General features: G+C 41.5%; 1 protein-coding gene across 7 annotated transcripts in view; it reads right to left on the bottom strand.

Moving 5' to 3' along the window:
* ABLIM3 (actin binding LIM protein family member 3) overlaps positions 1–23,877 on the bottom strand; it is a 169,945-nt gene that overhangs the window by 48,382 nt on the left and 97,686 nt on the right. For all 7 annotated transcript variants that reach the window (XM_075856595.1, XM_075856591.1, XM_075856592.1 and 4 more), the window contains exons 3-4: positions 12,145–12,328; positions 4,330–4,442 (exon numbers count right to left, since the gene is read on the bottom strand). In XM_075856595.1, coding sequence (XP_075712710.1) covers positions 4,330–4,442; positions 12,145–12,328 — 297 coding nt within the window. The remainder of the gene's footprint in view (positions 1–4,329; positions 4,443–12,144; positions 12,329–23,877) is intronic.

The following is a 23,877-nucleotide window of genomic DNA, read 5'->3' as shown; positions in this document are numbered from 1 at the left end:
TCCCGTTTGGCGGCCATGCGGAGCACGCTGTCCGCCACTACAGCGTCGGCGCCTGCTGCTGTAGTAGCTTTGCCCGGGACTTCTCACCTCCCCCTGCCATTCGCAAGTCCACGGGCTCGCGGTCTGGAAGGTGTCCTCCTCTTTCTCGGGCAGCGCAGGCTGGTCCCAGTAGTCTGGGGGGACGCCCCCCCATTGTTTGATGACTTTCCCTGTACCCAGGTTCAATCCTTACGGCCATCCAGTGCTCTTGCTGATGCGGACACTGTGTTAGTACACCCTAGTTTGGGGCCCGCCTATATCTTGGCGGAGGCCCGTTCCACTCCTTCCTTGGCTGCTTCCCAGGTTAGCGGTAGTCACCATTGGTCTCGCCCTCGTTGGGGTCGCTCCATGCGGTCACATCGTCATCGTCGTTCTTGGCGGTCCCCCATCATCGTCGGGTTCATTTTCTGAGAGTGATAGCTCCGCTGATCATGGCGAGCTTCCGTCTGGCTCTCATTCTGCTCGCCGTCATCGATCCAGGTCACCCAGGAGGAGTCGAGTGGTGTCGGAGGTCGAGCCGGCTGTAGTACCATCAGTTCCCACAATGCCTGCTCCCCCAATTTAATCGGCGCTGGTTCCAGGAGGTACGTCTGTCCCTTGTGAGTATGATTGTCTGCAGGCATGGAATGTTAATACCTTTTCTGATGATGTTTTGTTGGCAACTGTTCGGGCCCAGTTGGGCAGGTAAGTCTCCTGGGGGGGGGCCCAGGCGCAGTCCGTGGTTCGGAAGTCTTCGGTTGAGGCTTCCATTTCTACGTCGATGCCTTCCTTACCTGTTTTCAGGGATACGTATTTTTGTGGTATTGCCCCTCTGGGGGCTCACCTTTCTGACGATACGAGGGACAAGATCTTTAAAAATGATTATGTTGACATATGGTCTTTGATTTCTGTTAACTCCACTACTGTGGACAAGGAGAGGCGGTTTGAACGGGGGGTTTCGCTTAAACCCCAGGTCGACAGGACTTTTAACAATTGGATACAGGCCTTCACTGTTTTAGGTTGTGTTTTGGGTCAATAACGCCCTGAGTGCGGTTATCAGTTGTTCGTATATATGGATACTATTTTCAGTGCTTACAGGTCTCATGGTGGTTCCGCGTGGTGGCGCTACATTGAGGAGTTTCATAGGCGCCTCAGACTCAAGCCCGAGGCCGGGTAGGATACTAAGGCAACCGACGTTTGGTTGCGCCTTATGATGTCACAGAGTCCCTTTCCGACATCCACCCAAATCCTATGTCATACCCTCCGGTGCTGGGGCTGGAGCTGGGGGTTTTGAATTGCGCAAGACCGGAACCTGCTGGCTCTTCAATGAGGTTCACTGCAGGTTTCGTGTCATGTAAATTTAGACATCAATGCTCTACTTGTGTACTTACACACTCAGTAGATGCACCCGGCGTAATTTGCCCTCATATCACCCTGCATATCCGGGTAGGACAGAGGACGCCGGTTTGCGTCCAGAGATGCTGCCTTGGTTAGGACGGTACCCCAAGATGGGGGAGGCCGCTCTGCTTAGAGTTGGTTTTTCCCACGTTTTTTTCTTTCGGTTTACTTACAGTGCAGAGCCCGTTTTTTCTGGTAATTTGAAATCCGCTGTGGATTTTCCCATAATACTCCGTGAGGTGGGGTAGGAGGTGGAGCTGTGTCGTATTGATGGCCCTTTTCCGGACCCTTGGCTTTCCCCTTTGGGTGTTGTCCCCAAGAAGGACCCTGGTAAGTTTTGCCTCATTCACCACCTCTCCCACTCCAGGGATTCTTCTGTTAATGACAGTATTAGCAGGGACCTTGCTGCAGTTTCTTACTTGTCATTTTATAGGGCGGTTGATTTGGTTTGTACGGCGGGCAGGGGTGCCCTTTTGGCGAAATCTGATGTTGAGTCTGCGTTTCGCCTGTTGCCCGTTCATGCTGATCGCTTACACCTTTTAGGCTGTAATCTGATCGGGGGTTTTTACTATGACATGTGCCTGCCTATGGGTTGCTCCATTTCTTGTTTTTATTTTGAAGTTTTCCGTTCCTTTCTTGAATTGGTGTTGCGCCATGTCACCGGTTCGGCTTCTGTCACTCACTACCTGGATGACTTTTTATTTGTTTATCCTGATTCTTCACCACATTGTAATGATCTTTTGTCATATATTTGTTATATCTGCTGCCGTTTTGGAGTTCCCTTGTCTGAGGATAAGATTGAGGGGCCCTGCATATCACTTTGTTTTTTGGGTATTGAGATAGATTCGGTGGAGATGCTGTTTTGCTTGCCTGCGGAAAAGTTGTTAAGATTAGGGATTTTTGGGATTTGGCTTTGGCTTCGCGCAAGCTACCGCTTAGGTAAGTTCAGTCCTTGCTGGGTTTGTTGGTCTTTGCTCTCAGGATCATGCCTATGGGCAGGATTTTTTACAGGCGCCTTTCCTTGGCTACGACTGGTGTCTTGCGACCTTGCCATTTCCTTCGCATTTCTTCTTCCATTAAGGCTGATTTGCGCGTCTGGCATACGTTTTTGGGGACTATATTGGTCGCACCTGTTGGCGTTCCCCCTTAGCGACTAACCGTGACCTGGAATTGTTTACTGATGCGTCAGGTGCTGTAGGCTTTGGTGCCGTGCGTGGCTTGGCTTGGTGTGCTGCTCCCTGGCCAGACGTATGGCGTTCCAAGGGTTGGTGTGCTTACCTGATCCTTCTTGAGCTGTTGCCTATAGTGGTGGCAGTTTACTTGTGGGGGGGGGGGGGGGGGTTAAGCCTAATAGTTCAGTTTATTTTTAGTCAGATAATTTCAGTGTGGTTTTTGCTATTAATAAACTCACTTCTTCCTCAGAGCCGGTGGTGGTGTTGCTCTGGCATCTGGTCTTGCGGTTCTTGCAATGTAATATCCAGTGCCGGGCTCACCACATTCCTGGGATCTTGAATTGCATCGAAAAAACCTGCCAATTGAAATGAGAAAGAGAATCAGCAGATTCTTTCTCATTTCAATTGGCAGGTTTTTTCGTTCCCTATGTCCGCAGGCAGAACTTGCGGGGACCCTCTGCCCGAAGGCACTATGGAAGCTGCTGGATCCCAATTAGTGCGTTATGTGAGATCGTCCCTGGCCCCGTCCACCTGGTCTGCTTATGGTAAGGCGTGAAATGAGTGGGTGGAGGTAGCCAGGGATAGGTTGCATTCTATTACTGATGATGTTCGTTTGTCTGTTACTTTGGACTATTTGTCGCGTTTGCATGATTGCAGGGTTTCAGGACTAGTTGCGCAGCGTCGGCTCGCGGGTGTGTAATTTTTATTTAAACTGCCTTTTTTATTCCTCAAGTTTTAAGAGGGTGGAAGAAGTCGCCTGTTCGGCGTGAATCTCGTTGTCCTGTTTCCTTTTCTATGCTACAGAAATGAGTCTCTTCCCTTCCTTACGTTTGTTCTTCCCCGTTTGAAGTCTCCTTGTTTTCTGTTGCTTTTGTTTTATCTTTTTTCGGTGCCCTGCGTGTTTCCGAGTTGGTGCGAGTGCGTCTCGCCCTGGGAGTTTGCCATTGGAGGACGTAGTGGTTTTCTCTTCTTCCCTTCAGCTTCGTATTCGGCGGTCTAAAACTGATGTGTTTGGTTGTGGTTGTTGGGTCTCTTTCCATCCGGTCCCGGGAGCTCTGTGCCGGGTTTCCTCAGTTTCGCCTCATTTGCGTGTCTGTTTCCTCGGTTTGCAATTCTTATCGACGGTAAACCATTAACGAGTTTTCAGTTTTCGTCAGTCTTTAAAGAAGGTTTTGGCGCATGCTGGTTTTCCACCGAATGATTTTGGTATGCATACCTTTAGAATCGGGGCTGCTACAATGGCGAGTAGGTTAGTTCTTCCGGTCACGAGGTCCGGCCTGGATATTTCAAACTCTGGTTATGTGGATGGTTTCATCATGCGGATTGTGATTATATTCTTGTGATGTGCTGTATTTGCCTGACGGGTATTGGTTATGTGACGTGGTGTTTTTGGTAATTTGTCACAGCTGGCGGTTAATGGTAGTAGTTCTTACCCACATGCCCTCAGTTTTAGGCTGGCATGCGGGTTTGGTTTTTCATATAACCATGTTATATATAACCATGTTATATGTTATACAGTTAAGGTCAATTTATACAAAATTAAATATTACTATTTTGTTACCTAATAAGTAAGTTATTGGAATAATAAAGCTGTGTCCGACACTCGAGTCGACCCACTTGAAAAAATGAAAGCTGTGTCGCGTGATTTATTTAAGGGTTTATATGTCCATTTATCTTAGCCTACCACAGTTGGTTTATATGACACAGGCATGAATATCCTCCATTAGATAGAAGTACTTACGGCTTGGTCCATGGATCTTGATTGGCTTGTCACTTACTAAAGACTGGGAACAATGCTGGCAAACACAGTCTTTACCTCTGAAGGTCACCTTGTCTCCAATAGGAAAAGGTTTCCTGTAAGACCAAAATATTTTATATATAAGTAAAGTAATAATTTAAAAATCATGTACCATCATGTGAAAAATAAATACGAACTATTTTTCAGTTCAGTTCAGTTCAGGCATTTTTTATTAGTTTTTTTCACTTTAAGCACCCTAATGTTTTCATCCTGCTATTTGTACTCCAAGGGTTTGCTTCTTGTAGATCTGTGGATCTATTTGTAAGTGATCTATAGATGATAAAATAAGATGCTGTTTTTGTCCTCCTTTTCCAAATAAGAGCTATTCCTAGCCAAAGTAGTAATGGTATATAGCTAGCATATGCTATTGCTTTAAGGAAAATCCCCAACTCTTAAAGGGAACCTGTCACCAGCATTTCACCTATTAAACAAGCAATACCTGGTGGTAGTGGGTGAAAAATAATTTCTATATAACCTATAATTATCTTCTTAGTCGGCTCTGTAGCTTTAGTATTCAGTTTTTTAGTGTTCCCACACCGTATGCTAATGAGCATAAAATAGTCATATTTTTGTTTGAAAAGAGTCAAATCTTTGTTTGAAAAGTGTCAAATCTTTATTCCTTAAGTCTTTCCGAGTTTACCCCACCTCCTTACTTTTAATTGACAGCTCCTCACCTTCCCCAGCACACAAAATCCTGGGCTTGTGCATTGATGTCCTCTTCTGGTGTGTGCGCACAAAGGGACAACGGATTATTACGATAAAAGTCGCAAAATGTTTGCAGACCGTCATTTACAGTTGGAGTTTAGGAGAGGGGATAATGGCAATGAACTTTTGAAAGCAGCGGCCAGTGAGGGGTAAGTAAAGTTCAATAGGTGAAATTCTGGTGACAGGTTCACTTTAAAAAGGAATTTGATGTCTAATTTGTATATATGACACAATTTGGTCCATTTATTTATGTACTGTGCCTTTAAACTGTGTGCTAATATTGCTGTTTTCATCCCCTAGGTGGCCTTCCTTAGGATGAAGAGTGGCCTGTCGGACCGGTTGGATTTGTGGCTGCTGTTGTGTATTGCACTGTATTGATACTTTTGATTTGCAGGTGAGGCAGAATGATGGTTGGCTCTCTGACTAAATTGCTTTATGCCGGGATGTACAGATGTAGCCGTCTTTTCCTTGACTTTTAACGCATTAAATAAACAATGGCTAGATCCCTTATCTTGACTTTTTCAATGGCTTATGACATGTGATATCATGCTGTAGCAAATTATCAGAATCAAATTAAAGATGGCTACATCCGTATGGCCCAGATGCCACCTTTGCAAAATTTCTGCTGTGCTGTATGTAACAGTGCCAGGAATTTGCAGCATGGCTATGCCACATCCTTCTATACAATGGCGGTCTTCCCGCTGAAAGGTGTTCAGTGTTTGGGTGTAAGTGGAGGAACCTGGCTCTCGAGTGTAAGAGATAACTGCTGCAAGAGAAGCTGCAAAGTGATCTTTGTGACAAGAGCTGTGAAGCTGTAATTTACTTAATCGGAAAATGCACCAAATATATTAAGAGATGCAAACATTTTAATATATTTGCCACATTTTTGGCTGTGCGTGCGACAGAGCAGAAATATCTATGCTTGCTAAGAGCAGCATAGAGATCGGCAAGATTAACTTTCGCCAGTTTCTGGTGCAAAGAATGATAAATCTGTTGTTCTGGCCCGTGGCCCGGCCCAGGCTCAAACCCCTTCAGCTAAACCCTGCCCTCTTTTCTCGCCACTTTCCGAAAGTGGTGAGAAAAGTAAAAATTTGCACTAATTAGCGCTAGTATGGCGTGCACCAAAATTAGTGACTTTTTTTATGCCAGAAAAATCCTCTTGAAATGATCCACCCAGTGTGAGTGGAGCAGAGCAGAAAGTGAGCAGGCAGTTGAAACCTAGTGCTAGGCCGGAGATAAGGTTTAGGATGTACTCCTGTATCACGGAGGAGCATCCTTGACTTTGTCTGACTAGTGTGAGCCATTCATCAAACGCCTGCCTGAACTGCAACTTGTAAGAACTGTCCCTCTCAAGTCTGACAAGTTATTGCTGTGTTCGGGTGTGACGCAACACCGGCCCTAATAAAGATTAGTTTTTGCCATGACTACTGTCTCTATACCATTTTTTCCGCGAAAACCCACTAGGCCCATGGACCACTCAGGACCCGACCTTACAGCTTCATGTTCAGTGTGGGTGGATCTCTGGGACCTCGACTTATGCAGTGTTTCTGCATAGCGCAGGACCAAGTCTAATGGGGCAGCCCGGTGGATGAGTGGTTAGAACTGTTGCCTTACAGTACTAGGTTTGAATCCAACCAAGGAAAACATATGAATGGAGTTTGTATGTTATCTTTGGTTTCTTTGCACACTCCAAGGACAGTGCTGGGGTCCTGGGTTCAAATCCAACCAAGGACAATATCTGCATGGAGTTTGTATGTTCTCCCTGTGTTTGTGTGGGTTTCCTCCAGGTATTCCGGTTTACTCCCACACCGCAAAAAACAGGATAGAGAACTTAGATTGTGAGCCCCAGTGGGGACAAGTAAGTGTGGGCCTTTGTACAGTGTTGTGGAATATGTTGGCACTATATAAGTAACAGAAAGAAATAAATAAATATAAGTAACAGAAATAAATAATAAATAGGTAAATTACATTGTGAGCCCCATTGGCAACAAGCCTTACGTGGTGCTGCCAGAATACGCTTGGGATATATAGGCATAGGTAATAAATAACGGGGCTGTGTTGCATTCATTTTTCTGCATATCATCACTTCCATCCACCTGCTGAACAGGTAAAACCAACACAGCCGCAACATTTATTTAATTCATGTTGCTAAGGGCCTGTTCACATCAGCATCGGGTTCCATTTTTTTTGCAGAAACAATAGCGTAGTTGACTATGCTATTGTTTAAAAAAAAAAAAAAAAAAGAAACCTTTTGGAACGGAAACAAACGGAAACCAACTGCAACCGAAGCATTACCATTGAAATCAGTGGTAATGCAAAGGGAAGCTATGGTTTCCATTTGGTTTTCCGTTCCTCCGGCAGAAAGATCGAACGGTACCCATGAACGGAAGCCTGACACTGATGTGCACAGGCCCTTATATAGTACCAACATATTCTGGCAGTACTGTACAGTTGCAGATAGACAGAAGCAGCGGTGTACAGGGTTCCCAGGCAAATGGACCCGAACTGATCAGGAAGTGATGGCATATGCTAGTGATATGCCATCACTTCATCTGGTGGTAAAATCCCTTTAAATGTAGATTACTTTTTTATGCTATTCTGATCTCACATAAGCAAGGTGGCCTGTGACTCTGTGAGTTTGCAATAAATACATATTTTTATGTTATTACTATTATGTGGCATTACATGTTATACTCCAAAACACATGAAAAATGTCATGCATTTCACATAAAAACAATACAAGGTTGGTACGTCCATATGGCAATCGCTATTTCACGTGCATGTATGCTTGGTAAAAGTGTAACTAAAAATGTAAAAAACTTTTCACATGTCATAGTGATATGTTAGAACTTTTGATCGGTGGGGGACCGAGGACTGACCGATTGCTAAAACGTAGCAGCAGAAGCAAAGCACTGATGCAGGTGAGCGCTGTGCCGCTTAGTTTCTGATCGGCTATCCTCGGAAAGTTGAGCAAGCAGTGTATGGGGTCAATAGAAAGTCTATTAGTCCGTACACCGCTTGCTTGGCTTTTTGACGCTCACCCAAGCACTTCTGCTGCTTCGATTTTAGTCATCGGTGGTGTTCTCAGTACTTAACCTGCACCGATCAAAACTTCTGCCATGTTACAATTACGTGTCACAAGTTTTTTTAAAGTGTAGTTACCCTTTAAGGAATGGTATATTAAAAATAATACCATCTAAAAATGTATTTATATCACAGTGAATATGGGAGCCTCGGAGACTGTCCAGATTATTACAGTTGACTGTATTCTCTGGCTGCAAAAAGAAAATATTCTATAGAACAAAACCCCTCTGAATAACTATGTAGTTAAATTACACACAAAGCTCTACCTCATATTAGTTTGTTTAATAAAAAAAGGAGGCACATTTTAAATGAAATCATTTGTTATTTGCTTCCATGGTACAACATTATTTTTTACTGTAGTCATTACAAAATGTCTATATAAACTTGTTATAATTGGATAGTACTGTAGATCTATTTAAAAAAAACATAAACATAAAAAATAGTAGGGATATCCTTGCAACATAGAAATCAGGAGCAACACCAAAGATTGACTGATTCCATTGAACTTACGTCTTTACTACTGTAATTGGAAACCTATCTAAATTTCTACCAAAAAAATTTTCTAACAAGAATTCCTTTATCCCTCATATCCTTACAGCTAAACAACCAGGTTTTGCAAGAGGCTTGTAGGGGGTTACAGAAAGCTTTTATGTTTTAGTACAGGTTCTCTGGAGTATCTAGGACAACCCAGGGGGTCTTGACAGCTGAACGGTGTTCCATGGATGTTATCGGGGTTTGATTTCTTTTATGAGAGTTGAATGTATGCACAGCTGTTCCGCAGAGACGCTTAAAATAGACGGCGCACAGCTGCATTCCCAGCCTCACCCAATTCTGTCTTTCAGAACTTGCTGCTCCCAAGTCATGTGAAAACCACTTTGTGAAGTGCTGAGCTACAAATTACAATATATTGAATGGCTCTATGCATATGGGTGCCAATGACTATTACACTGCATGTATCTGTCTCCACTACTCACCATGTCATTTCCCTAAGCAGGCCATTAATGCCTTTGGGGAGCCGTCAGTGGGGTGATAGTATGTGCATCTGTTTAGTAGGCTACTAGCGGTATATGTATATGTAAAGGCTACAAGAAATCTAAAGCCTCTGAGCTCAACTAGGACTTGCTATGACTTTAGAGAGGGGGCTGCCAGTTACCTCACTGAATAATGGTCAACAGATCTCAAGAAAGCTCTGCATCCTGCAAAGAATAGACATCATAATCTTGTGCTATGCCCCGACCAGTTATAATAGTTGACAGATTTTGGTCTATCACACCCATATTACAAGCTATCTAATAACAGGAAAAAGGTAAAAAAAATGGAGGAGGAATGTGGCAGATTTACTATCGGTACCTGGTCTAATTTGAACCTTCTTTTTGGCTTAAATTGGGGTTGATTTACTATTGGTGTTGGCCTTTTGGCCTACGTTGCAAATTATTTTAGACAAATTTCTTAATGAAATGCGCCACAAAGAACAGATGTTTGCGACTGTTCCGAAAATTTGGGAGTGGCTTTACAGAAAAGGTGGCGTGGTTTAAGATGCATCAAATTGCGCCAACATCTTGGCACAAAGAAAATGGACTAAAGTAAGCCAACCAAGAGGGGGCATAAAGCTAAGCAGAAGAGTCTAAACGTGCGCCAAAGTTATGATCCACATGAGCCACTGTGATAAATTTGGCACATAATTCTAAGTTGTCTGAATTTAAGACAGTATTAGGAAATCTGTCCCATTTGTCAATGAAGTGCTCTGTATTATAACTTATTAAGAATATATTTAGTACAGAGGGTATGGACAGTAATATGTGCTGAAGGGCTAGTGGTATAGTGGTATATGCAGAAAAATTACTTTAAGCTTTTAAATGTAGGATTAGTCCCTGAACTATTTAAAGGGGTACTCCAGTCTTACATTGTATAATATAAAGTTAATACAATTTCTACTACACTTTATGTTTTAATTATCCACCATTTTTAAGATATATGCTGGCTGATATTGAATTTAAACTTTCCTGTTTACATTCAGTTGCAGACAATTAACCCTGACTTACTGTTGTTCACATAGATATTGCTGTGCAAAAAATGGCTCCAGGTTCTACCGCCTGGCAGAAAATTAGAGACCAACAAAGAATAGCCACGCAACTAGAGTGTCACAAGCGTAATTCTGTTTTTATTCCATCAATGGCTGCAAATACAGTGCAGGCGATATTTTGGCCATACAATGGCCTTTCTCAAGCACATATAAAGCACCACCAACAGACAAGTTTATATACCCATCTGCATAAAGGGAGTTTGCACCGGACCATGCTCCCTTCGCCATTTTGGCATACAAAAAACAAAAACATGCAAATAGTAATATTTAAAAATAGTGCTTTTACAAAAACGATGTATTAACATAGTACATACGTTGTAAAACCATATATTTAGATGAGATCCTCAGTCAACAGACAGGGAGCTGAACATAAGTCACAAACTTTTACTTCATGAGCTTTTCAATAGCTTTTCATGACGTATATGTCAAACGGATTCCATACTAGTACATAGATGATGGATGCCTGTAACGTATGCTTAACAGTGGCATTCGTCACCGACAGGTTATTATGGAATCCATTTAATGAATACGTCGTGAAAAATTCATAAGAATTTATGACGTATTCGTTTACCGTATACCATAATAATATGTGTGACGAATGCCACTGTTAGGCATCCGCACAGCCAACGTTTAGCAAATACGTCAGGAGCTTATACGCTCAATGTAGGCCAAAAACATGATCAAACCGGGGCCTTACACTGACACACTGTAACAAACAAGACTAGAATAGGATGGTTTACAGCATCTTAAAGAGGATCTGTCACAAGTTTATTAAGTCCCTATCTCCTAACTAATCTAATAGGTACTATGACAAATACAGTGAAATATGCTAATTTGGCTATACTTGCCAAATGGGAGGTTACTCTTTCTTTTCACTCTGGGCGGTGTAATGTTTTCTGTATGACACTGTCTAATCAGCGTCATACAGTTCTCCTATTCCCAGCCCAGAAACATAGACTGATCTCGCGATTGAAGCTGAGATCACTCAGGGGCTGTGAAGAGGAGAACTGTATGATGCAGATTAGACAGCGTCATACAGAAAACACTACAGTACACAAGAAAATGGAGACAGCACTCTGCGAACACCAATGGCACCTAAACACTATCAATAAATAATACTTACAATAGTGAGGTTCTTAGCGCACATTTTGATCAAATTGTGTGAGCCCACCTGCCACGACAAGACGTCCTCTATAGGTGGGTCCCTACAGAAAACACTGTAGTTATTAGCATTATGGCGCCTACTAGATTAGTAAGGAGATAGGGAATTAATAAACCAGTGCCAGATCCTTTTTATTGTAAACACAATTCTCTTCAATATTTTACAAGAAAAGATTCTGAAACTCGTGAGGAAACAAAACACAAAAGTGCAGACTTATTAATGCCTTCTAAGATTGACTAATGTTGACTTAGACAAGGCAGTCAGAAGATGCGCCAAAATTTATCACAGTAACGCACGCTGTATGATAAATTTTGCGCATCTTGCTAGATGTGTTAGACACTATTCTCTTCCTTATACCACCTCTTGATTGGCTTTATTTACGCTCGGTAGTCACGTGCCGTATTCCTGGCATCACCACTCAGCGATATGGCACATAACCGCTGAGCCCTCTAATCGGCTGCAGCGGTCACATGCTGGCCACTTGTAAACAAGGACAGGGAGGACTGCCAGATTATCAGCGCTGTATCGCTAGGCAAAAGGAGAGGTAAGTACTGATAGTTTTTTTTTTTTTGCTTCATTATATTTGCAGCTGTTTTTTTTTTTAAGTGTTCTCAAGTCGGATAACCCCTTTAAGAACCTAGGAACACTTCTGGCAAAACATCTATACCATGTTTAATGAACAATGCACTTTGTAGGTGTGTATGTAAGAATTTCTACAATTTACCTGCACATACTGCATACAAAACATTTTGGATGATATGTTCGTCCAAGCGCTGAAATGACTTCTCCTGTAATGAAATCTCTGCAGCTGTCACATCGGGTCCCATAGAGTTGCTGGTAATCGCGTGTGCAGATATACTCCCCATTTTTAAAGAAGAAGCCAGACTGGGCAAGATCACAGCCACATACTGTAACAAAAATATGAAGCAAGGATTACTTAACAAAAGCTACAATCAAGCATAGGAAATATATTCATTGAAGTTCCGCTACGATTACCACATTTCTTTCACAAAAAGAAAATGAATCTTCATTGGAGTCTGTAACCAATCGATAATTGCAGTAATCACGCAAGTTGTGCCCCAATCATAATTCACTTCCAGGAAATGATTTATCTGGGTCTTTAACATGCATGAAATATGCATGATATATTGACTGTGCGGGCTAGACTAATGCAATACGAGCATTCCAATCAAAACAGTGAATATAGCGGACTAATGTCATTCTACAATTACAGAGAAAAACTCTACATTATACTCAATGATACTAAGAATTTTCTCATGGTGCATTAAGATGTAACAAGGCAAAGCTAAGGATTTTGAATGAGAAGAGGATTCCAACGGATCTCTATGCCCATGAGAAGAGTGGCACCCACATGCATTAGGAGAGCAGAAGGCATGTATTGATAATTGATTTCAGCACTTTTGTTCCATCGCCAGAGAGGAAGAAAGATAGCACTTGAGCATAAATATTTATTTAGTTGTTTTTTTTAGCGCCAAATATACAGTATATACTACTGTGTAGGAACTGTATGACATCAAACTTTCACTATTATATTGTCAATGCAGGGCGATATATATTATGTTGACACTGTGTAGCAATACTTTATAAGAAACATGTGGAAGTGAGATATTTGAAGTTTTAAGGGGTTTCCCCATCAGAGACATTTATGACATAGCCACAGGATATGTCAGATCTATCTCTAGAACAGGGCCTCCTAAACCCTGTCCTAGCTTTTTGTGCTCACGTTGCCTCCCGGCCACTTACTATTACATGCTACGTTGCTTCCGTTACTGCCATTCAATACTATGGGAGTTACGGAAACAGCGTACCTCAGTGAGTAACGCTGTTTCCGTATCTCCCGACCATGTCCGGACCATGTAATCAGGAAGTGGCCGGGAGTGAGCATGAGCACAAAAAAGCTAGAACGAGGTTTAGGGACCCCGTTCTAGAGATAGGTGTGGGTCCCAGAGGTGGGACCCGCATTTATCTGATATTTATGATAAATGTCCCTCATGGGAAATCCCTATAAGGCCTAAGCTGCACTTTGTTGTGCTACCACAAAGCATTACTATATTGGCAATGTAACACAGTAGTATATTGTCACTATGTGGCTTTGTTGCAGTACACTGAACAGAAAAAGACCAAATCCACTTGATTTGTTTTAATTATAGAGTTGCTGCTATCTTGCGCTGCAGAGTTCTAAAATATGGCAAGGCTGTTGTGCAAATCTGAAAGGGTTAACAGAAAATGCGATTTGAAATCAATAAAAGCCTATAAAGCCAAGAATGCCTAGTAATGTATATGAAAGATTACAGCTCAAAGGCCTCCTCGGTGAGGCTATAAAACAGGAAAACGGCAGTGTAAAAATCGTAAGATTTAGTGCTTACCAGAGTATGGTGGGGTGGCTGTAATTCCGAACTATACTCTGTACTTACTCCATCACTGTACATTTGCTGCTTGCATCAAAGAAGCCATGAAACCTGGCTCCGCAGCAAGTCAAATCATTAAGCTTTTGTTCTCGATCAATCCCGCTTTGAGTGTAATTTAATCAATCTCTCTTGTAATGTAATTCCTTCAGTGGAGAAATAATTGTGATGTTGCCGGCTATGATCATAATGTTAGGGATAAAATGATAATGCTTTTAATTCACCGTTATAGTAATAATGACTGATAGATTAATGGATATTTCTCTATGAGCTAATCACGTCCCTGGTAGCACAGAAGTAATCATACTTTCCAACAGTCCACTTGTTTGTATTGTTAACTGCATAAAGGGTGGGGTTTATGACAATTTGCCCAAAAATGGGAATTTCTTTCAGTTTGGGACCTATATATGTCTAAAAAATTGGGGATTTAAATGTTGGTATGCTAATATACCCCTCCCCCCCAATTCTGCTGCCACTCTGCCCACAAACTTTGCTCTGGTACAGGCGGTATAATACCTTGAAAGTATTAGTGGAATTATAAAGAGAATATCATCACGTTGGTTTCTGGTTTGTCAGAAAGCGCTGCTGTAAATTCTTTGGGACACATTTTTCCAGGTGTCTTTTATGTGAATTGTCAGTTTTGCCAAGTTGTTGGTGGTGTGCAACAAATTATATATATTCCACACATTCTGCATTTTATTTATACGAATACAAATTATAGAGATTTCTACAAAAAGTAAAAAATGGTCATATACAGTACTGTGAAAACAAATTTGCCCTTCACAGGATTTCTTCTATTTTTGATAATTTGTCACATTATAATTTTTCAGATCATCAAACTACTTTTAATATAAAGTAAATACCAATATGTAGGGCCCTAGGGGTATATGGGTCTACACCAAAAATCATAAATACACACCAATGATGAAATTGTTGAACGACCACAAATATTTAAGCATATAAAAACATGATTTCACTGAGACACATGCTAAAACATTACAATAGTAGCATAAAAAGTATAAAAGGGTATCAAAGGAAGTCCACACATTTTCTAGGTGGGTAGAAATTATAACATGAAGTAAGTCCAGCCATATTGGCTTTTACTTTTAAAATTGTTTTGTTAGTTAATAGAAAAATTGTCCACTTGGCCATTGTGACATAACAGAAAAAGCATATCTAAATGAAATTTGAGAGAGGTCCTATATAGGATCGAAACGTGGCATATGGATTTAAAAGAACCACTTTTTTCACTTTTGCAATTTGGAGTGCTGCCTCTCTTTTATTTAATTATAAGAAGACCCACTGCCTGGATCTTGGGATTTGCACCCGCTCTGCACCTTTGGTCTATTATACAGTGCGCTTTGGACTTTTCCGTACTTAAAGAGGCTCTGTCACCAGATTTTGCAACCCCTATCTGCTATTGCAGCAGATAGGCGCTGCAATGTAGATTACAGTAACGTTTTTATTTTTAAAAAACGAGCATTTTTGGCCAAGTTATGACCATTTTCGTATTTATGCAAATGAGGCTTGCAAAAGTACAACTGGGTGTGTTTAAAAGTAAAAGTACAACTGGGCGTGTATTGTGTGTGTACATCGGGGCGTGTTTACTACTTTTACTAGCTGGGCGCTCTGATGAGAAGTATCATCCACTTCTCTTCAGAACGCCCAGCTTCTGGCAGTGCAGATCTGTGACGTCACTCACAGGTCCTGCATCGTGTCGGCACCAGAGGCTACAGATGATTCTGCAGCAGCATCGGCGTTTGCAGGTAAGTCGATGTAGCTACTTACCTGCAAATGCTGATGCTGCTGCAGAATCAACTGTAGCCTCTGGTGCCGACACGATGCAGGACCTGTGAGTGACGTCACAGATCTGCACTGCCAGAAGCTGGGCGTTCTGAAGAGAAGTGGATGATACTTCTTATCAGAACGCCCAGCTAGTAAAAGTAGTAAACACGCCCCGATGTACGCACATAATACACGCCCAGTTGTACTTTTACTTTTCAACACGCCCAGTTGTACTTTTGCAAGCCTCATTTGCATAAATACGAAAATGGTCATAACTTGGCCAAAAATGCTCGTTTTTAAAAAATAAAAACGTTACTGTAATCTACATTGCAGCGCCTATCTGCTGCAATAGCAGATAGGGGTTGCAAAATCTGGTGACAGAGCCTCTTTAAATAAATTTGGCTACCAATATATGTTATGTTGGGTGTAATTCCTAAACTGCGTACTTCTAAATAAATTACATGGATAGGTTCGCTGAACTTGAACATGTGCACCACCGCCTTATATGTAACCCAGAATGCAATTTTGCATACATTTAAGTTGAAACAATTTTCAGCATTACTAGTTTGTGGGGCATTGCCTACATCTAGAACATCATCTAGAGCAGAGCTTCTCAAACTTCTTTTTCCCAGGCCTTACCAGAAAAATCACAGTGATATCAGAGCCTCACCAGCGGTCGACATCTATGCCAAAAGAGAGACATGAAGATCAAGTGTGGATAGTGTGCTGCAGCAAATTTATTAGGTGCCCCATAAGGCACCCTGCACATGGGATAAAAATGTTGCAGATTTTCCGTATGGATATGCACATGGAAAATTAGCAGATTACAGTACTAGATTTGAAAAAATCTCATCCACATGCTGCAAAACATTTCCTGTACCGAAATCAGAGCATGCTGCGGATTTTCACATCCGGGGTGAAAATAATATGGAATTCAGTTTTGGCCTCACAATTCTAAAAAGGATATAGGAGAACTGGAGAGGGTTCAAACGCGAGCGACCGGATTATTAAATCGGATGAGAGGTGTCCATTACAATAAATGGCTAGAGAAATTGGGCTTGTTCAGCTTGGAAAAAAGACGTCTTAAAGGGGATCTTATTAATATGTATAAGTATATGTGTGTTCAATACAAAGAACTAGCACATGATCTGTTCCTTCCAAGAACTCTACAAAGGACATGGGGAAGAAAGACGTTTCAGACATCAATATAGGAAATGGTTCTTTAAAGTTAGAGTGGTCAAACTATGGAATGCCCCACCTCAAGAGGTAGTGATGGCAGATACTATGTCAGCATTTACAAAAAATTATAAATTATTATTTATTGATGAATGGCATTGAGGGTTATGATTAATCTAGCAATGAATGATGTGTAATTGATTGAGAAACGCTGGACTTGATGAACTAGTCTTTTTTCAATCTATGTAAATATAAAATCTGCAGCTAAACTGCACCAAAATCTGCACGTAACAATGCAGATGTTGAATCCACAACAAATCCTAACAGTGCCAATACATTGCTAGCCATAAATTCTCCAGTGTGAGCCACAGTGCCCCAAAGTCAGCCACAATGTCTACAGTGCTAGCCACAGTTTGCCCAGTTACAGCCATAGTTCCCTCAGTAACGGCCACATTGCCCTGAGTCAGCAACTTTCCACACTCCTGCCCTTCTGACGCAAGAAGGAAGTTACAAACGCGCTACTGCACTCTTGTAACTTCCTGTTGCTGCCCTGTCTTCCTGATTAAAGCAATCTGTGATAGATCGCCTCTGCGGGATAACAAGCATCATGTTCTGGGACAGCAGGACAGTCCTGCTTAATCTGGGTTGCTCAAGGTATTAAAGAGGACTTGTCACTAGAACGGCGGTCCAGGAACAAAAAAAACAACAGTGCTGGAATCAGGGAGACGGCACTATTCAGGTCAGTTAACCAGTTTAACTTATATGACCTAGTGACAGATCCTCTTTAAGAAATGTGGGACGCACTGATGTAGAGCATACTATGAATAACAACACAAATCCAGTGTAATATAAATCTATATATCCCAGCAGAAATAATGATCTGTGTAAATGGGAATTGTATACATTTCTCTTCTCTAAATTTACACTGTAGTCAAATAAACACAGAAACAGACTACATTCTACATAAACATCTTGTATAACAGAGTGATAGAATAAAGTCATTCAACTGGTGCCATTGATTGTAAATCACCACGGTATTGCTGGTAATTAGTCGTCTTATTGATCCTAAGGCATCATGCTCCCTTGAAAATCTAGCAGTTGACTTCCAATGCCGTATTGTTAGTCAACACAGCATCATTTCAATTAACACATAGAGATCCATTCATAATCTTACAGTTACTAGGCAGAATTCAATTGTACAGTGTAATAACTATATGCGGATAATGACTATTGGCTATGGACAACTATTCTTTTAGTATTACACTCTCTCTTGCCTTATTCCAAACTATAGACCAATACTTTAGATTGTCTACACCTGAATAATATATGTTAAAGCATAGTGAATAGTGTAAAGTAGCAACAGGGCTGGGGTGTCCATAAGCTTCATAGTGCGGAACTTCACATATGGATCATAATATAGTAATGACATTGAGCTCATGCCTAGCTGACAGGTTAATGTGAACCAGGAATGATTTCATTTATTTTCACTGTCAGTGATGCTGGGAGCATTACTAATCTGCTAAGAGCTGTATATGGAAAATAATGGTGCTGTATATCATAGAGAGCGTTTAACCCCTTAAGGACCAAGCCAATAATGGCCTTAAGGGCCACAAGTTTTTGTTTAGTTTTTGCCTCACCAAATTCTATCAGAGATAACTTTTTTATTTTGAGGTATATGGAACTGTTTGAGGTCTTGTTTTTTGTGGGATGAGATGTAGGTTTTTTAGACATCGTTTTGGGGTACATATAAGTTAACATTTAATATATAGAAATTTTAAGAATGGTGGATTGAGTGGATAAAAAAGGTATTCTGCCATAGTATTTACAATTTTTACACCATTAACTGAATACCTCAATTGACTAAATAACTTTATTTAATGGGTACAGATACCCAATATGTATATGTTTTTAACTTTTAGTAATTTTTAATTAATAAAAATTGATTTATTTAAAAAAACCTTTGTGCTTTGTGTGTACGTGATTCTACGGAATGGGGTTAAAGGGGAATTCACAGAATTGACACTTATCCCCTATCCACAGGATAGGTCATAATTGTCTGATCGCCATGGGCTCCACTGCCAGGACCCCCATCCATCGTGAGAACGTGGTCCTGCACAACCCAGTGAGGATGAGCTTGAATGGAGCAGTAGTTGATTATGTGACCACCGCCCTATACACTCTGTATGACACTAACGGAAACAGCCAAGCACTGTATTTGTTTGATTCCGTCATTTCCTTAGACTTTGAATGGAGCGGCAGTGCACATGCTCGACTGCTGCTCCATTCCATGTCCTCCTAACTGCCAGCGAGCATTAACGTTCTCACGATTGGTGGGGGTCCCATCGGTGGTGCCCCTGACAATCAGACAATTATCACCTATCATGTTAATAGGTGACAATTATCAATTCTAGGAATACCCCTTTAGGCCCTGTTCACACTGAGTTTTTTTTGGCGCATTTTTTGATGCAGAAACCACGTCAAAATCCGTGCCAAAAAACTGCCAAAAATGCCTCCCATTGCTTGCCATGGGAGGCGGAGGCGTTTTTTTCCCGTGAGCAGAAATAAACGCTCGTGGGGAAAAAAGCGACATGACCTATCTTGAGGCATTTTCTGCCTCAAAAACCCCATTGAAATCAATGGCAGACTGAAAAAATGCCGCGAAAGACGGCAGCGTTTCTTGATGCTTTTTTTTTTTTTCTTTAAACGCTCACAATTTTTTTTCTATGCCTGTTGAAGAAAGAGGTAAAAAAAGGCCTAAAAAAGCGTAAGAAAACGCATGTGGTGCAAAAAATCAGGAGCTAATTTTTCCAGACAGAATTTTTTGCCTGCAAAAAACTCACTGTGAACTAGGCCTAAAGGTATATAAACAGTGGCGAATACAAATATGAAAATATGTAGTGTCTAAATATTTATAAACAAACTGAATGCATACAATGCCTAGAAAAAGTATTCAACATCCAAATTTTTCATGTTTTATTGTCAACATGACATATTCATACCACACGACACTTGAATCTCCAATTGCAGGGCATGTGAGGACACGCCGATTCTCATTAAGAACGGCCCCAAAGGACATAAAAATGTATACGTAAGTTTGAAAAAGCTCTTTTGCTTTTGTGCCTGTTTTGTGGGACACTCTAGCGAACAGAACTGTTGGTAGATGTGCATATTGTGAGGCCCTTACATGGGCACATGTTCACAGCGCTGGATATTCAGTCAGCGCTGGATAAAGGTATATAGGCACACACAGGTATGACTTTCTAACACAGCTGTGTTCGTGGCCGACATTTGTTCCATATATTTTATTTAACAAAAATAACATTCAAAAACGGATCTTTTAAGATCTGTTCTTGGTTTTGCTAAAACACACATGCAGGCAACCCAAGCCACAAACACAGACATTTTAAAAAAAGTTGTACATATAGAAAGATAAACGTAGACTTAAGTACACATCACAACTAATAGAAAAGCGTATGAGCGCCCTCATAATAAAATAAAAACTTGTGCAGTTTTTTTTTCTTTATGACTTGGCAGAGCACTCAGCGTACAGAAGCACTCATACCTGATTATATCCTGGGGAAGGCAGTGAGTTACACCATATGAATATACTTTCCCCTATGGCCCGATTGATGTTACCATGCAAGGGGACAGATTTTTTGTAAAGCAAGCTTCAAAGTGAGGCTCCGGGAATAAGCTGGAAATGTGAATGTGTATGAGCACATGCAGAGAGTTTTAGTGCAGCTTTTGACAATGGCTGGTTAGGATCCGAAGAGGTAGTTGTGGAGAAGTAACTTTCCATGTGAAGACCCTCATGGATCGCTGGAATGGCAGTAACAAGGTAAGTATAACCTTGGGGCACAGTGGACTGAAAATGCAGGATAAATTTAAGACTCTTTCACACAGCCATATATTTTAGGTCTGCATGTCGCTCCATTTTTAAAAAAAACAGAAGTGCAAAAGTAATTCTGGATTCTGATTTTTTGGGCAAAAAAAAATAATACAAAAGTGAATATGCTATGAATATGAATCCAAAAAATCCTCCAAAAATGTTTTAAATAATCACGTCAATGTAAATTCCTTATTATTCTCTTCTGTCAAATTAATTCTAGTCTTCCATTGCCATAATCATAGTTGCCAAACCGCCCAGGTTGTTCAGCAGGCTCCCAAAAATGTGTATATCTTCAAGACTCCTGGCGGGTGCAAATGATAAAACGTTCCTGTTATTCATCTCTGTTGATAGTCTTGCACTGTTAATAGGGACACAGTGTGACTGGCACTGTAAGGCTGGTTTCACACGAGCACGTTACGTCCGTAATGGATGGAACGTATTTCGGCCGCAAGTCCCGGACCGAACACACTGCAGGGAGCCGGGCTCCTAGCATCATAGTTATGTACGACGCTAGGAGTCCCTGCCTCGCTGCAGGACAACTGTCCCGTACTGTAATCATGTTTTCAGTACGGGACAGTAGTTCCACGGAAAGGCAGGGACTCCTAGCGTCGTACATAACTATGATGCTAGGAGCCCGGCTCCCTGCACTGTGTTTGGTCCGGGACTTGCGGCTGAAATACGTTCCGTCCATTACGGACGTAACATGCTCGTGTGAAGCCAGATTAAGGGTATGTTCACACGCACTGTTTTCAGGCATATTTCAGGGCGTTTACGCCTCGAAAAACACCTGAAAAAACGGAAGCTGAACGCCTATAAACATCTGCCCATTGAAATCAATGGGAAAAACAGCATTTACGCCGCTGTTTTAAAAAACGGAGAGTAAAAGATGCTCTGTAAAAAGAACTGAATGTCACTTCTTGAGGCGTTTTTTTGGAGCTGATTTTCCATTGAACACTATGAAAAACGCCTCAAAAAAAGCCTGAAACGAAGACTCAAAAGAAGCTCCAAATTAGAAGAAGCTTCACTTTCAGCTTCAAAAACTCCTGAAAATCAGAGGCTCTTTTCTCTGAGACATTTTTCTGTTAAGCGTGTGAACATACCCTTAAAGAGGACCTGTCATCTGCCAATAAAACTGCAGCTGACATCTCAGTTACCGGCGCCTCACACATTCTGGCACTTTTTTATTTCTTCTAGTCCCCATATCAGAGGCATTAGTTTTGGTGCCAAAATATGCTAATGTGGCTTTTGACTGTCAAGAGGGAGGTTAACATTGCTCACTTGCCAAGTGGTAACCGCCCACTTGACAGTCAAAGGCCTTATTTGCATATCGGGCACCAAAATTAAAGGCATCAATATGTCAGGAATGATCGGGGGCTAGAAAAAAAAAAAAAAAAGCACCAGAATTTGTGAAGCGCCGACAATCTAATTCAGATGTCAGCTGCAGTTCTTTGGGCAGGTAACAGGTCCTCTTTAAGTGAAATATATACCGGTACATTTCGTATATGTTAATCAAATGCTGGTAGCATAAAATGTTAATGCACCATCAAAATTGCTCCTGCAATTTGTAATTTCCATATCATTAGGTTATATACATCTCCTCCAATTTTTCCATGGAGCTCTTTTTGTTTTAGAATTTACCATGTCAAATGCTTCATTACATGTGAGATAGGATATTACAAATGTGACAGCAGCTGAAAATAGAAAATGTGTCACTATTTATTTTTGTTATTCTGAAACCCAAACTAGGTTACCTTGAAGAATATAGCACAAATAAAAAAAAGCAGCAACTATAGTATAAGCTTCTACTATTGGCTGCATCTACAAAACTGATAAACGGGGTTCAAAAGCCATCTTATTCTCATGAAGAAAAAAAAATCGTAAAAGCCAGCCAGGCAGGGTAAAACAGCCTCGTAATACCCGCCTGTTATCATGCACCGGTGTAGACTTCCCTCCAATGACAGATGACACTGCGGAATATTTATATAGTAATAAAGGTGCATTATAGACATTTCATTATCGCCTTTCTGTCTGCCAGGCACAGGGTTAGCTGTCTGTTGTATTAACCCTGACAGTCAAGTCACAGTGTATAGATTACTGCAGTGATCTACTTCACATAATTCACACAATGCATTTAGAAATGTCTCGTAGCTTAGGTTTTTTCAGGATGTTTTTATAATGTGGTAGTAGAGCAGCTTTGCAAAGCCCAATATCTGGTACATGCAAAAAGTGGTGCAAACAATGAAAGCAAAGAGCGTGTGTGAAATAGTGTGCGCGCACCGCTCACGCACGACTTGCCTGCTGGTCCCATACGGCACAAATGCCACTTACATATTGGCCACATGCCACACATACATTACTCAAATGCTGGACACAAGCCTCACATATGCCACTCAGGAGCTGGACACAAGCCGCACACATGTCACTTACACACTGGACGTGTGCTCCACGCATGCCACTTCCACATAGGGCATGTCACACACCAATCACACATAGGACACATGCTGCCCACTCATAACTCACACATTGGACTAATGCCGCTTAAATCACTCACACTACAGATTTATTTTGCCCATTGCTGACCATAGGTAGAATCCCTGCAGGCAGGAGAGAGAACTCCCTCTTAAAACCACACCTTGATATTAAAAAAAAGCCACTCCCCCGATACTGGTAAGCCATGTTCCCTCCCTTAAGCCTGTAAATTGTGAGGTGGGGCCACCATGGATTGGACTTGTTTTTCCAGCACATCCCACAGATGCTCGATGGGATTGAGATCTGGGGAATTTGTCAAAACCTTGAACTCTTTGACATGTTCCCCAAAACATTCCTAAACATTTTTTGCAGAGTGGCAGTGTCTCATTAGGGAATACCGTTGTCATGAATGGATGTACTTGTCTTGAACAATGTTTAGGTAGGTGGTACGGGTCAAAGTAACATCCACATGAATGCTAGGATCCAAGGTTTCCCAGCAGAACATTACCCGGAGCATCACACTGCCTCCACCGGCTTGCCTTCTTTTTCTTATAGTGCATCCTGGTGCCATCTCTTCCCCAGATAATTGACACATACACACCTAGCTGTCCACAAGAATAATAAGAAAACGTGATCCATTGCTCCATTGTCCATAAAAGAAATCGTGATTCATTGCTCCATGATCCAGTTCTGATCATCACGTGTCGATTGT

This window comes from Rhinoderma darwinii, chromosome 3, assembly GCF_050947455.1.
Source record: "Rhinoderma darwinii isolate aRhiDar2 chromosome 3, aRhiDar2.hap1, whole genome shotgun sequence".
In the NCBI taxonomy this organism is placed as follows: domain Eukaryota; kingdom Metazoa; phylum Chordata; class Amphibia; order Anura; family Rhinodermatidae; genus Rhinoderma; species Rhinoderma darwinii.
This window is presented reverse-complemented; position numbering and strand designations above follow the sequence as displayed.